Genomic DNA, 13,663 nt, shown 5'->3' on the forward strand with positions numbered 1-13,663 from the left:
AAAAGGAACGTAAAGATGGGGGGAGACATGTTGTTTTACCTTAGGTGAAGATGGAAGGACATGGTAGGTGGTAGATAAAAGTATATTTAAGAAACGAACAATCCTGTTCCAATGATATAATAGCGTATGTCAGCATGTACATAACTCTTCAGTTGCTCACTGTCTGTGCCGGTGGCTGGGTAGACAAGTCACTGACTATTTCTCAGAAAATTAATATCTCAGGTCTGAGGGATTTTTCTATATCAATTACTCAAAAGATGCTCACACTAAAAAAACATTAGGCTTGGAAATAATTCGTGGTTTGTTTTTTTTTTTTTTTTGCAGGAGTAAATATAAACTTCACAATGGTAAGTTTTAACATAATTTAATATTTGGCAGAGCTACTAAGCTATTTTGTAATGATTAATTAGACTGACATTTCAGTTAACTTCAATAAATAAAATATTCAGGGTACTTTCTTTAGAGAGCAATACTTTTTCCTGAGGAGACAGGAAAATGTTACACTTTTTAATACAAGATGTCTGTAGCTTTAGACTCTGTCATTTTCTTAGGCTGTAAGAACATGAAAAATACAGCATACAACAATATTAGCATCACAAGTGGGTTAAATCATACTTATTTCCTGTCTAAAATATATACCTTACGTTGTCTTGTTAGTCAGTGTACTGTTAGCAAATACTTATAACCTTCATTTTGTTTTGATTTAAATAGAACTGTAACAGTTTTAGAAAGAAGTTTTTGTTAGCATTTGTTTAAACAATGCGAGTGAAAAGAGATATGTAAATTTAAACCATATTAAAGTATATGCATAAAATAATGATACTTAGTGTGTGCCTAATTACATTCTCCAACAAGGCACTAACCTTGATATTTTAAACCTGAGAGACATCTCAGGTTCTTAAATACATTGTTTTTTAGATTTTAATCTATTTTAGTATCAGCTGCCAGAGTGAAAAAAACCTCATAATAAACAGATGAGCCCATGAAAGAATATAGACTCTACTTAATTGTCACCCAACACTAGCAATGGGTGTATTGAATATGTATTTTAAGAAGATAAAGAATTTGACAACTTGCTCTGATAATAACTGATTTAATGACATTTTAGCAGAATCAGCAAAATTAATTTTAAGTAGCATTTCTTTCACTTTGAAAATGCTTTGAATGTGTTACAGTTTCTATAAACACAATTTGCTTCACCTTGAATATCAACTATGAGCACTTTACGAGGCTAATTTCTACCCCCAAAATTACTTTGAATTGCACTACACATTTTATTTATTTTGCCATGAACTGAAAATTAAAATAAAATGTTTTCTTGGTGTTGCTTTCTTGTTCTACTTCCAAAATGAAACATCTTTTTGTACGTTAAAGTGGGAAAAAAGGTACATACACACTTCACATTGACCAGCAATATTAATTAAGATGTGGCCAAGTCCCAAATTCCAAACCCAGATTCAACAGTGTTACTAAAGCTGAGAACCTAAGACTAAATATTTAATGGGTCCTAAAAGAATACCTCTAAATATGCTTCAATAAAGACATTTTGTCAAGATTGCTTAATGATATATTTCCACATTATATATTTTCAATATGTGGGTACTACTTAATATTTCATGTTTTGTCTTTTACAAATAGCGTTAAACTTTAAGAAATACTTTATTGATTTTTGAATTCACGTATATGTGTGTACGTGCGTAAGTTTATGTGTACCACCTGGGAACAGGTGTCCTCAAACCAGGGGTCAGATCACATGTAACTGAAGTTGTCAGCTTCCTTCTATGGACTTTTTACCCCACCCTTGGTCCTTTGCAACAGCACTAAGTGCTCTCAACCACTGACCCTTTTCACCAGCACTTGCTGTTGTACATTTAATGAATTGTCTCACGTGAAAAGAATAAAATAATTTATACTATGTCTCTGTGATAGAGAAGTAGGCAGAACAAACTTTGGTAACTACAGAATGAATGGGAACTATGAATATAAAGGAAATATATACACATACTATAGATACATTTGTTTAAAATAAAATTTTAAATCTCATACTTGTTTTATTTTTAATGTACAACAAAGAATGGCGATGTTGGGCTTCATCATTTGGTTAGTTACCACAGTAGAAGCCTTGTGTAGGTAATCAGACAATACAGAGAAACAGAAGTTTCTAATGTGCTTGTTACTGATGGCTCAGTCAACAAGATTCTGCTTCTACCAAAGGAGATAGAGAAAAGGAGTACGTGGGAATCCCACAGGAGCAACTGTAAAGCAACTTATGGGAATGTGGCTATTTTCTCCATGAAGGAGAGAATTGCTTCGTAGATATGAAGATTTGGACAACAGTATTTCACCTGACTTTATTAGAGGTAAATAATATTGGAGTTTATTGGCAAGAGGATTAATATAATATTTCACATTTAGTAAAATTTCATATCTTTTAGATACTTCTAGGAGAAATTTAAACTTTTTCTGTGACTTACTAATAGGCACAAGAACTTTTTATCTTTGCATTTCAAAGTAATTATATATATATATATATATATATATATATATATATATTGAGCCGAAAGGTCCTACTCATCTTTTGCTCAATGCCCTCTCCTGAATATGTATAGTACAATAAGAAAAATGGAGTAGGCATTAGTCGATCCACAGTGTGTGTGTGTGTATGTGTGTGTGTAATTTCTCATATCTATAGCATTTTGTCATAAAGTATAATCTAGACAGATTGCTTTCATGATGATCATAAGGCTCTTTCTAGCTACCCGATCCAAGCCCCATATTTTCTCCAATTTCTATTTCAATAATGTTATACAAATAGAATCATATAGCACATGTTCTTTTGTGCTGGCCATATAAAATCAGCATCATGTCCTTGAGGGCCATCCAAGATATATGTATCAATAGTTTGAGCCTATTACCTATCTAATGTTGAGTAGTATTCCAATACAATCAGTATGCTTTCTTTTTTGATAATTTTGATATTTTATTTTCATTAATTTTAGTATATTCACTTTGTATCCCACCTGTAGCTCCCTCCCTCTTCTCCTTCCAATCCTACCCTTTCTCCCTCTTCTCCATCCATGCCCCTCCCCAAGTACACTGATAGTGGAGGTCCTCCTCCCCTTTCATCTATCTGTTCCTAGTCTATCAGTTCTCATCAGGACTGGCTGCATTGTCTTCCTCTGTGGTCTGATAAGGCTGCACCCCCCCCCCCCCCCGAGTGAGAGGTGATCAAAGAGCAGGCCAATCAGTTTATGTCAGACAATGCTACTAGGGAACCCATTCGGACACTGAGGTGTCATGGCCTTTCTTTTTTAAGATTATTTTAATATATTTATGTTTTCATGAGTACATGTCATGTATGTACAAGTGTACTCAGAGGTCAGAAGAAAGAACTGGATCCCCTTGAGCTAGAGCTACAGACTGTTGTCAACCTCCTAACACAGGTGATGAAAACTGAACCTGTGTCCTCTAGAAAAGCATCAAGTGCTTTTTACCACCATTCTTTTTTCCAGAATACTGTTTTGCTTTAGTTTATGTTATGGGATGAATTTTTCTATTTCTAACTCAAAAGTTGAAATCTCTCAGATCCTGATAGTGTGGTATATTTGGCAATAAGTCTTTAATGAGTTATTAAGTCATAATTCAATGAATAATGCCCATGCACAAAAACGAATTTTAGGGAACTAGATAAAAGATGAAAGACCATAAGGAGCCATAGAAAAATTTGGCCATTTTGAAAGGCTAGCAAACCATCTCAAGATGGAATCAGTACTTCCAATAACTTCCAGCTTATAACTTTATGAAAGAGAAATCACTTTGTGTAAGCCACAGACTGCTTGATGTTTGTTAGAGCTGATATAGCAAGCTAATCAAGTCTGCAGAACTTATTTATTTTATTTATTTTTATTAATTTAAAAAAGTATAAATTTAATTTTTATTAAATAAATACTTATTTATTTTTTATAAATTTGTGTTATATGCATTTACTGATGCTTTCTTTTGTAAAAGAGTCTGTTGTATATCCATATTATTTATGATTGCTTCTTAAAAGATGTTTTAAGTCTTTTTTCTTTATCACATTCTGCAATGTAATTATGTTGGAGAGGAATTACAGAGAATATATACTTAAAAGTTGTGAATATTCATGTCTGACTACATCAAAATAAAAATTTTTAGTGATATAATTGGTATATTTAACTAAATTTTTCACATTTTAGTCAGTTTAAGTACCTCATAACGTCACATTGACACTAGTATTTGGTTGTGTGTGTATGTATGTGGGCACACTCACCTCTGTAGGGTGACTGTGTTTCTTTAAAAGGGTATAGTATCATGATAAAATACAGCTGAAATTTCTTAAAAATAAAGATTAATTATAATTAAAATAATTTGTTACTATTTGTTTTATTTGACATGTAAAAAGGATGGCAACCATAAGTGGGCAGATGGAAATTCAGTGCATTTAGCAACATTTTATTTATAGCTAGTTTCCATTGGCAAAATTATATACACACTTATTAAGAATATTGTTATCTGACGTATCTTATTACAGAGAAGCTTTTTGTCTTACTGGTCAAACTGCTTAATGTATACACACACACATATATGTGTATGTATACGTATATACATACAAATATATATGAATATATCCTAATTTTTCTTTATCATGAGGAGAAGTGAAAGTAAAAATATCCCGTCTGTAGTGTATTTAATGAACACTGCAACTAAATCGACTACAAGCTTATCCACGGGCATTGAACATAAAATAAAACTGGGAGTCAGTTTTGAAAGAACAGCAGTGGGACTTACCATCTTGATCTGTGGTCACCGTAATGGCTGTGAATGGCTTGGGAGAAATGCTCAATTCAGAAACTCCATTCATGGCTTCTATTTCAAAGGTGTAATTGACGTGAGACACAAAGTCAAGTACTATCACAGAATTGTTGATCAGTCCAGTGTCTCTCGGGATGAAGCGGAGTCCTCCACCACAGTCCTCACATTGGTTGGTGTCTAAGCCACATTTCTTACAGATTACACTGTATGTGAGATCTTTTCTCCCTCCTGTGTCACTGGGTGGGCTCCATTCCAAAATAAGGGCTGTTTCATTGATGTTAAAAGCCACATTTCTAGGAGCTGAAGGTGGTCCTAGAGAAAAGCAGTAAGAAAACACAGTAAATGATGGTGGTACAACATTGAAAATTTCATAAATACATGCTTCTGACTTTTAAATTCGATTGGAAATCATTTTCTCATAGGAACTATAAAGATACTGTTTAAATATCTGATGAAGTCTTAAGGTTAAATACTGTATATTTTTTAATATTTGAATATTTAAATTCCAACAGTTAATGTTAAAATTCACATACCTCTAAAGGACATCTTTACAGTTTGTTTAATGGAAAATATGTGATGGATTGATGGATGGAAATTGTAAATTGTGAGATGCCCATCCTACTATCCTCATCAATTATATTCCCATTTTCAAAATGTGAAGCCAACTGGAGTATGTATATTCAACATACTGTGCTCAGTTTTTCCTTCCTCAAACTGTCATTATTGTGTAGACAAAACACCCATTCATTTCTTTTGTCAAATGCATAGAATTTATTTTCCAGAGACTGGGCATAAATATTCATAAATATGGGTGGGCAGACTATTTGGAAATTGAAGAGAAATGAAAATCTGAGGCAGAAAATACCCTTCCATAGTACCTGGCCAACGCGACGTTATACATGTATCATGACATATGATAAAACCACTGTATTTTCATTTACATGTACTTCACTAAACACAAGCAACCCAGACTTTAACTGCAAAATGCCCTAAAGAAGACTTATACAATCCTCTTTCATTATCATCAAGGACACATGAGTTGGGTTTTTCTCATGAAGTATGTGGCCATCCTTTTATTGGTTTTCTATATGTGTCAAAACACATATAGCACTCAATGGACTTTTATGACCAGTCATCTTGTAAAGTTATGCAAATCACCTTTCTACACATATGAGTTCTCCACATCTCTTCATTCATTGATCAAATATACCGGAGGATCTCTGCAGGGTTAGACTGTGTGATAAGGCCTATCTTAATGCCATGGAATCCATATTCCATGCGGCCATGTTTACGAGAAATAGTTGAAGAATAACTTATTATAAAAGTAATAGAACAATTAACATTTTTTGCCACAATTTAGAAGCTTCTATTTAAGAAATTCAAAAGAGTCCTGTAAATTTCTTTTATTGACAGAAAGTGCTCAGTAGTTGGGAATTCAAATTCAGTAGGACAGAAATTCAAATTGTGAGGTAGCCATCTTCTGAATACTTACCTTCATTTACTCATTAAATGAATGTTTTATTTAGTGATTATTATGTGACAGAGACTCTGGTAGATGTCATAGACATTATTTCTGCTTCACTGCAGTTGAGTTTTAGTGGAAGAGCAAGCAAAAACACACTTAGATTAACAGACTCAAATGATAAGAATTAGAATTTTAGAATGTTAAAGGGCAAAAGCTGAAATACAAACTATCAGAAGGAATTTAACTTTTAGTAACATCATGAGAAAAGCATCAGAAACGATAAGAAGCATGGTCAGAGAGAGGGATAAACCTTGGGGGTCAAAAGTATGTAGTTTAAGTCAAGAAAAATTTTGAAAATCTTAGAACAAGGACTCAAGTCTCTGGGTTGGAAAGAAGGTGAAGAATCCATGAAGTGAATTATAAGGACAAGCAAGGGGCACCATAGATCGCTCAGGATAGCTACATTATCCAGAACAGCTATAAATATGCCTGTGTCTAACAAAAGAAAATTTGTAGGTGTGTCTGTGTGTATGTGTGTAAATGCATGCATACCTATGTATGTGCATGAATGTCTATAGAATGTGTGAGTGAAGGCATGTTCATGCCACAGAGATCACATGGTGGTCAGAGGACAACCTTGTTTATCTTCTATCTTGTTTGAGACATAGTAATTTTTTTTTCCACTGGTTATAATTCACAGACTTTTGGACATTATCCTGGCCTGTTTCCTTTCTTATTCTTCATGGAGGTAGGATTATAAAAAGCTTGCTCCACGAACCCCCATTTTATGTGGGTTCTATAGATTTGAACTCAGGCACCCACAAAAAAGACTTTTCTATATACTGAGCCATCTTCCCTGCCAGACTTGTGGGTTTTAATGTATGGAAGTTGTAAATGTGTGGGTGTTTTGAAAGAACAAGTATGGTTCATGGTCTAAGAATAGAGCCATGGAAATAAGCTCTTCTATATACTGTTGATGAGCAGCATATTAGTCATAAATCTATGTGACACTGCACTGGCTTTGGGATGTTGGCTCTTGTTTCCTTTGGGGCAGTTCCGCTGTCAGCCACACACAGGCAGGAACGCCTAGCTACTTGTATTTCTGTTACCTATCACTAGGCCTAGAAATGAATTTTTATAAAAGGTTGCTGAATATCTTGCTTCATGCCATTTCATGTTCCAGTGGGTTTACAGATATGCGTGCCTTCAAACAGAAAAATTATAAACAAACACAGGATCAAATGCACATTTTACTTTCCTCCTAAACTTATGCATGAGAAATAAAAATTCATTATCCTAATATTTCCTCACTGTGACACATTTATATTGCTGATTTTTCTCTTATTTATAATTGATAACGTGAATTATTATTCATTTATACCTCTACAACTAGGAAACATTATCAATTATGTTATGGATGTCTACAAGTATATAACTCTCTGCTTGGACATATGTTAAAAAATTTAAAAAATAGAGACACCCTTCTGACTCAAGGGCCCTCACACCAATTTGCATGATGATTAAATAGCTTTTTAATTGCTGTTAAATTATGCCAGCTAAACTGTGATTTCATGCAAATATTAAGCTGTAATGACACGTACTGAATCATTTACTAAGATTTAGAACTTGGAACAAAGAGAGACAATTAATTCTAATCCTCAGATTCAACTAAATTATGTGTCACTGGGCTTTTCTGAATGTGTCCTGATTGCTTTGTTATCATTTATAAATTATACAAATGTTATATGACACACAGAAAACACAACGTGGCAGCAATAATACATTTAGAGACATTTGTAATTGAAAATTCTTAGGGATTTCTTCATTTATTTTTTCTTAAGGGGAAACAAATAACTCACATTGGATAGAAGACAGATTTTATCCTCACCCTCCGGACTGACTTTATAAAGACAGAGTAATTATTCTCAACCTATAGTGGCACTTACAAGCCCAGGATTTGAAAACCTCTACAGTAAAACTAACTTTATTTTTGCTAACCTTTCTACTGCTACTAATTTTTAGTATTCATAGACATCTTTTGATTCAATTTTGATTTCCTCTTCAGACTTTGAAAGAATGAAAACTCAATTTTGGAGTAAAATGGCTGAGGCTCAGGACAACTCTTGCTTCCTTTCCTCCTGTTCAGAAAGACCTGGTTCCACGGACCTGCTTCCTCTCACCCCACTGAAGCTGAGTATATTATAACATTTGCTTGTTTTGTGAGTTTTACTTTGTTTTTTTTTTTAAATCTTACTTTCAAATTTATTATCATCTATATAGAGAAGATAAACAATTTACATTTAAAAGCAGACAAAAGGCTCATTTGGGTAATACATATGTATATAATAGATATAATATAATACATAGCTGTTTTATATATATCATATATATATGATATGTATACACACATTTATAGTAACTGTGGATATATTTGGGCATGAGCTTATGCTACTCATGCATGAATGCTACGGTGCTCCTGAATGTGTTGAAGACAAAGGGCAATATGCAGAAGTGGTTTCTCTCTTCCATCACGCTGGTTTCCAACATCAAATCCAAGTCATCAGGCTACTGAGCCAAGTTTTACTTTTTAAATGAAAATTGTATTTAAGCATAACTATGTCCTTCTGTGCAATATATGAAATCCCATATCATATCAAATAAAACCAAATTCAAACAACAGTCTTCGGGCCCTCTGCCTCAGGAACAAAAGTAATAGAATTTGTCTTGCTGTGTTGACCCCAGCTTTCCTCAAAACTGGTTCACTGTATCTTATTATCTACTAAATGTGTGGAGAAACAACAGAATTTTATAGAACTAGTGATTATCAACCTTCCTAATGATTTGACCCTTTAATATGGCTCCTCATGTTGTGGTGACCTCCAATCATAAAATTATTTTTGTTGCTACTTCATGACTGTAATTTTCCTACTGTTATGAATTGAGTGCAAATATCTGTCTTTCCTGGTGATCTTATGTGTCCTCTGTGAAAGTATATTCGACATCTCAAAGGAGTCAGGACCCATAGGTTGAGAACAACTGATCTAACTAAAGGCTGCCTTAGAAGAAAAGCAAATTTAAGGATTATATTTCAGCTTTTGTATGGTATGGTGAGTGTTTACAGTTTTTGTCATCATAATATATTAACTCATAGGAATTTGTTTTTAAAATCTTCAACCTTAATTTTACCCTAAAGTATGTTCTGAAATCTCTACAAAGGCATTCTTTAAAACTTTACAGGTCATGTTACACCATTTCTGTACTAATTTTAGCTTCTATGGCCAATAGCACTGTTAACATAATGATATGCCTAAATCTTTTAAAGTATATTTAACGTGGGCATCTATTGGAGAATACTGAACTCCAAGTCACTTCTTTCTTTACTTTAAAACTTGTAATTAAATATTTATGTATTTGGAAATGAATGGAAGCCAAAAAGCTATGCTTCTAACCTTGGCACATGGAAAGAACTACATCAAGATGTTCAAATGAAAAAATAAATAGCATAGAAAGTAGAATCCCAGCTCAATGGGAGACAGGAATGGCGAGATCATTATGGACAGCCTTTCCATATTTGTTTCAGCTTTACCACATTGTTGACAAAATGCCTGACAAAGAAGTATTATAAAGTATTTTATGTGATTATTTTTTCAAATTCGTGTTAACTTGTAATATTCAGGACAAACACATCAGCAATCAGTGACAGTTTCTCTACAAGTGACTTTTCTTATAAAAATTGATAAATCGATCTTCTAAAGAAGAACAATAAAATACAACTTAATAAAGCAAATAATTTTCAGAATTCAGCATTTTTTAGTTTTTTGAACTTTTCATAACAATGAAAATTGCCTCTTCATCTTTAATATTTTCACATGTAATTAAATAATTAAACTTATTTCTAAAATGAAGAAGGGGTATCCATTAATATTTTTTACTCTATTGTGAATACTTAAATACAGTACAATTATACTTTTGTTTTCTTTAAAGCAAAAAAAATTTATACTCTCCAGAATTAACGGTTTATTTTATTGTACATATTCAATATTATATATTTTATGTATGTGCAAATTACATATATTGGTGGTGAGAGGGGAGTGGAGTGATGAGTTCAGAGATGTTATCCAAAAATATATAAAGAACTAAAGAAGATAAAAAGCAGCAAATCAACTAATCCAATTTTAAAAAAGGAGTACAGAGCTAAACAGATATCTTGATAAAGGAATATAGAATGGCAGAGAAACACTTGAAATGCTCAACGTCCTTAGTCATCAGGGAGATGCAAATCAAAATGACCCTGAGATCTCACCTTACACCCACCCATCAGAATGGCTAAGATCAAAACTCAAGTGACCAGCACCATTTGTTGAAGATGTCTTTTTTCCACTGAATTGTTTTGGCTTCTTTGTCAAAAATCAAGTATCCATAGGTGTGTGGGTTTATTTTGGGTCTTCTATTCTATTCCATTGATCCACTATTCTGTTTCTATGCCAATACCATGCCATTTTTATTACTACTGCTCTGTAGTACAGCTTGAGATCGGGATGGAGATGACTCCAGACAAACTGTTGTTGTACAGGATCGTTTTGGAAATTTTGGGTTTTTGTTTCTCCCTATGAAGTTGATAATTTTTCTCTCAAGGTCTATGAAGAATTGTGTTGGTATTTTAATGGTAATTGGATTGAATCTACAAAAGCATTCTTTAAAACTTTACAGGTCATGTTACACCATTTCTGTACTAATTTTAGCTTCTATGGCTAATTGTTTTTGGAAGAACAGCCATTTTTCACTATGTTAATCCTGCCGATCCATGAGCACGGGAGATCTTTCCATCTTCTGATATCTTCTTCAATTTCTTTCTTCAGAGACTTGAAGTTTTTTTCATACAGGTCTTTCACTTGCTTGGTTAGAGTCACTCCAAGGTACTTTATGTTATTAAAGTCACTCCAAGGTACTTTATGTGAAGGGTGTTGTTTCCCTAATTTCTTTCTCAGCCCTTTTGTCTTTGGTATACAGGAGGGCTTCTGATTTTTTTGAGTTAATTTTGTATCCAGCCACTTTGTTGAAGGTACTTTTTGTTATTAGGGGCTATTGTGAAGGGTGTTGTTTCCCTAATTTCTTTCTAAGCCCTTTTGTCTTTGGTATACAGGAGGACCTCTGATTTTTTTGAGTTAATTTTATATCCAGCCACTTTGCTGAAGGTGTTTATCAGCTGAAGGAGTTCTCTGGTTGAATTTTGGGAGTTTCTGATGTATACTATCATATCATCTGCGAATAGTGAAACTTTGACCTCTTTTGCTCCAATTTGTATTCCCTTGATCTCCTTCAATTGTCTTATTGCTCTAGCTAGGACTTCAAGTACTAACTTGAAGAGATATGGAGAGAGTAGGCAGCGTTGTCTTGTCCCTTATTTCAGTGGGATTGGTTTGACTTTCTCTCCATTAAGTTTGATGTTGGCTATAGGCTTGCTGTATATTGCCTTTACTATGTTTAGGTACATTCCTTGTATCTCTGATCTGTCCAAGACAACATGAATGGGTGTTGGATTTGGTCAAATGCTTTTTCGGGATCTAAGGAGATGATCATGTGATTTTTCTCCTTCAGTTTGTTTATATGTTGGATTACACTGATGGATTTCTGTGTATTGAACCACCCTTGCATGCCTGGGATGAAGTCTACTTGGTCATAGTGGATGATATCTTTTATGTGTTCTTAGATTCACTTTGCCAGTATTTTATTGAGTGTTTTTGCATCAATGTTCATAAGAGAAATAGGTCTGAAGTTCTCTTTTTTTGTTGGGTCTTTGTGTGGTTTAGGTATCAAGGTGAATGTGGCTATATAGAATGAGTTTGGTAATGTTCCTTCTGTTTCTATTTTGTGGAATAGTTTGAGGAGTATTGGTGTGAGCACTTCTTTGAAGGTCTGGTAGAATTCTGCTCTGAAATCATCTGGCCCAGGGCTTTTTTTTTTGAGGGGAGACTGTTGATGACTGCTTCAATTTCCTTGGGGGGATATACGGTTATTCAGTCTTTCTACCTGATCTTGAATTAATATTGTTAGATGGAATCGATCAAGAAAATTGTCCATTTCATTTAGATTTTCAAATTTTGTGGCATATAGGCTTTTGTAGTATGAGCTAATAATACAAATGGTGCGGGTATAACTGGATGTCTACATGCAGACAAATGAAAATAGATCCATACTTATCACCCTGTACAAAACTAGTCCAAGTGGATCAAAGATCTCAACATAAAACCAGATACACTAAATCAGTTAGAAGAAAAAGTGGGGAAGACCCTAGAACTCATTGGCACAGGAGACAACTTCCTAAACAGAACACCAACAGCACAGGCTCTAAGAGCAACAATTGATAAATGGGACCTCGTGAAACTGAAAAGCTTCTGTAAAACAAAGGACATAGTCATCAATACAAAATGACAGCCTACAGACTGGGAAAGGATCTTCACCAACCATATATCTGACAGAGGGCTGATATCCAGAATATATAAAGAACTAAAGAAGTTAAAAAAAAAAACAGCAAATCAGCAATTCACTTAAAAAATGGGGTACAGAGCTAAACAGAGAATTCTCAGTAGAGGAATACAGAATGGCAGTGAAACACTTAAAGAAATGCAGTACTGTTAGGCCACAGAGGAGGACTTTGCAGTCAGTCCTGAAAATACCTGACAAAACAGAGTCATATGAAAGGGGAAGAGGTCTTCCCCTATAAGTGGACTTGGAAAGGGGCAGGGAGGAGATGAGGGAGGGAGGGTGGGATTGGGGAGGGAATGAGGGGGCAGGATACAGCTGGGATACAGAATTAACAAGATGTAACTAATAAGAAAAATAAAATTAAAAAAAAGAATAAAAAAAAGAAAAGAAATGCTCAATGTCCTTAGCCATCAGAGAGATGCAAATCAAAATGACCCTGAGATTTCACCTCACACCCACCAGAATGGCTAAGATCAAAAACTCAAGTGGCAATACATGCTGGAGAGGTTGTGGAGAAAGTGGAACCCTCCTCCTTGCTGGTGGGAATGTAAACTTGTACAACCACTTTGGAAATCAATCTGGTCCTATCTCAGATAATTAGGAACAGTGCTTCCTCAAGATTCAGCTATACCACTCCTAGGCATATATCCAAAAGATGCTCAAATAGACAACAAGGACATTTTTTCAACCATGTTTTTAGCAGCTTAATTTTATTTGTAATAGCCAGAACCTGGAAACAACCCAGATGTCCATCAAAGGAGGAATGGATACAGAAATTGTGATACTTTTACACAATAGAATACTACTCAGCAATTAAAAATGAAGAAATCATGAAATTTGCAGCAAATGGTGGAACCTAGAAACAATCATCCTGTGTGA

General features: G+C 34.2%; 1 protein-coding gene across 7 annotated transcripts in view; it reads right to left on the reverse strand.

The window, feature by feature from the left end:
* Positions 1–13,663, reverse strand: part of Epha6 (EPH receptor A6) — a 955,104-nt gene that overhangs the window by 545,055 nt on the left and 396,386 nt on the right. For all 7 annotated transcript variants that reach the window (XM_060370600.1, XM_060370599.1, XM_060370601.1 and 4 more), the window contains one exon: positions 4,810–5,145. In XM_060370600.1, the coding sequence (XP_060226583.1) occupies positions 4,810–5,145 (336 nt within the window). The remainder of the gene's footprint in view (positions 1–4,809; positions 5,146–13,663) is intronic.

The sequence above is a fragment of the Meriones unguiculatus genome, chromosome 17 (genome assembly GCF_030254825.1).
Source record: "Meriones unguiculatus strain TT.TT164.6M chromosome 17, Bangor_MerUng_6.1, whole genome shotgun sequence".
In the NCBI taxonomy this organism is placed as follows: Eukaryota; Metazoa; Chordata; class Mammalia; order Rodentia; family Muridae; genus Meriones; species Meriones unguiculatus.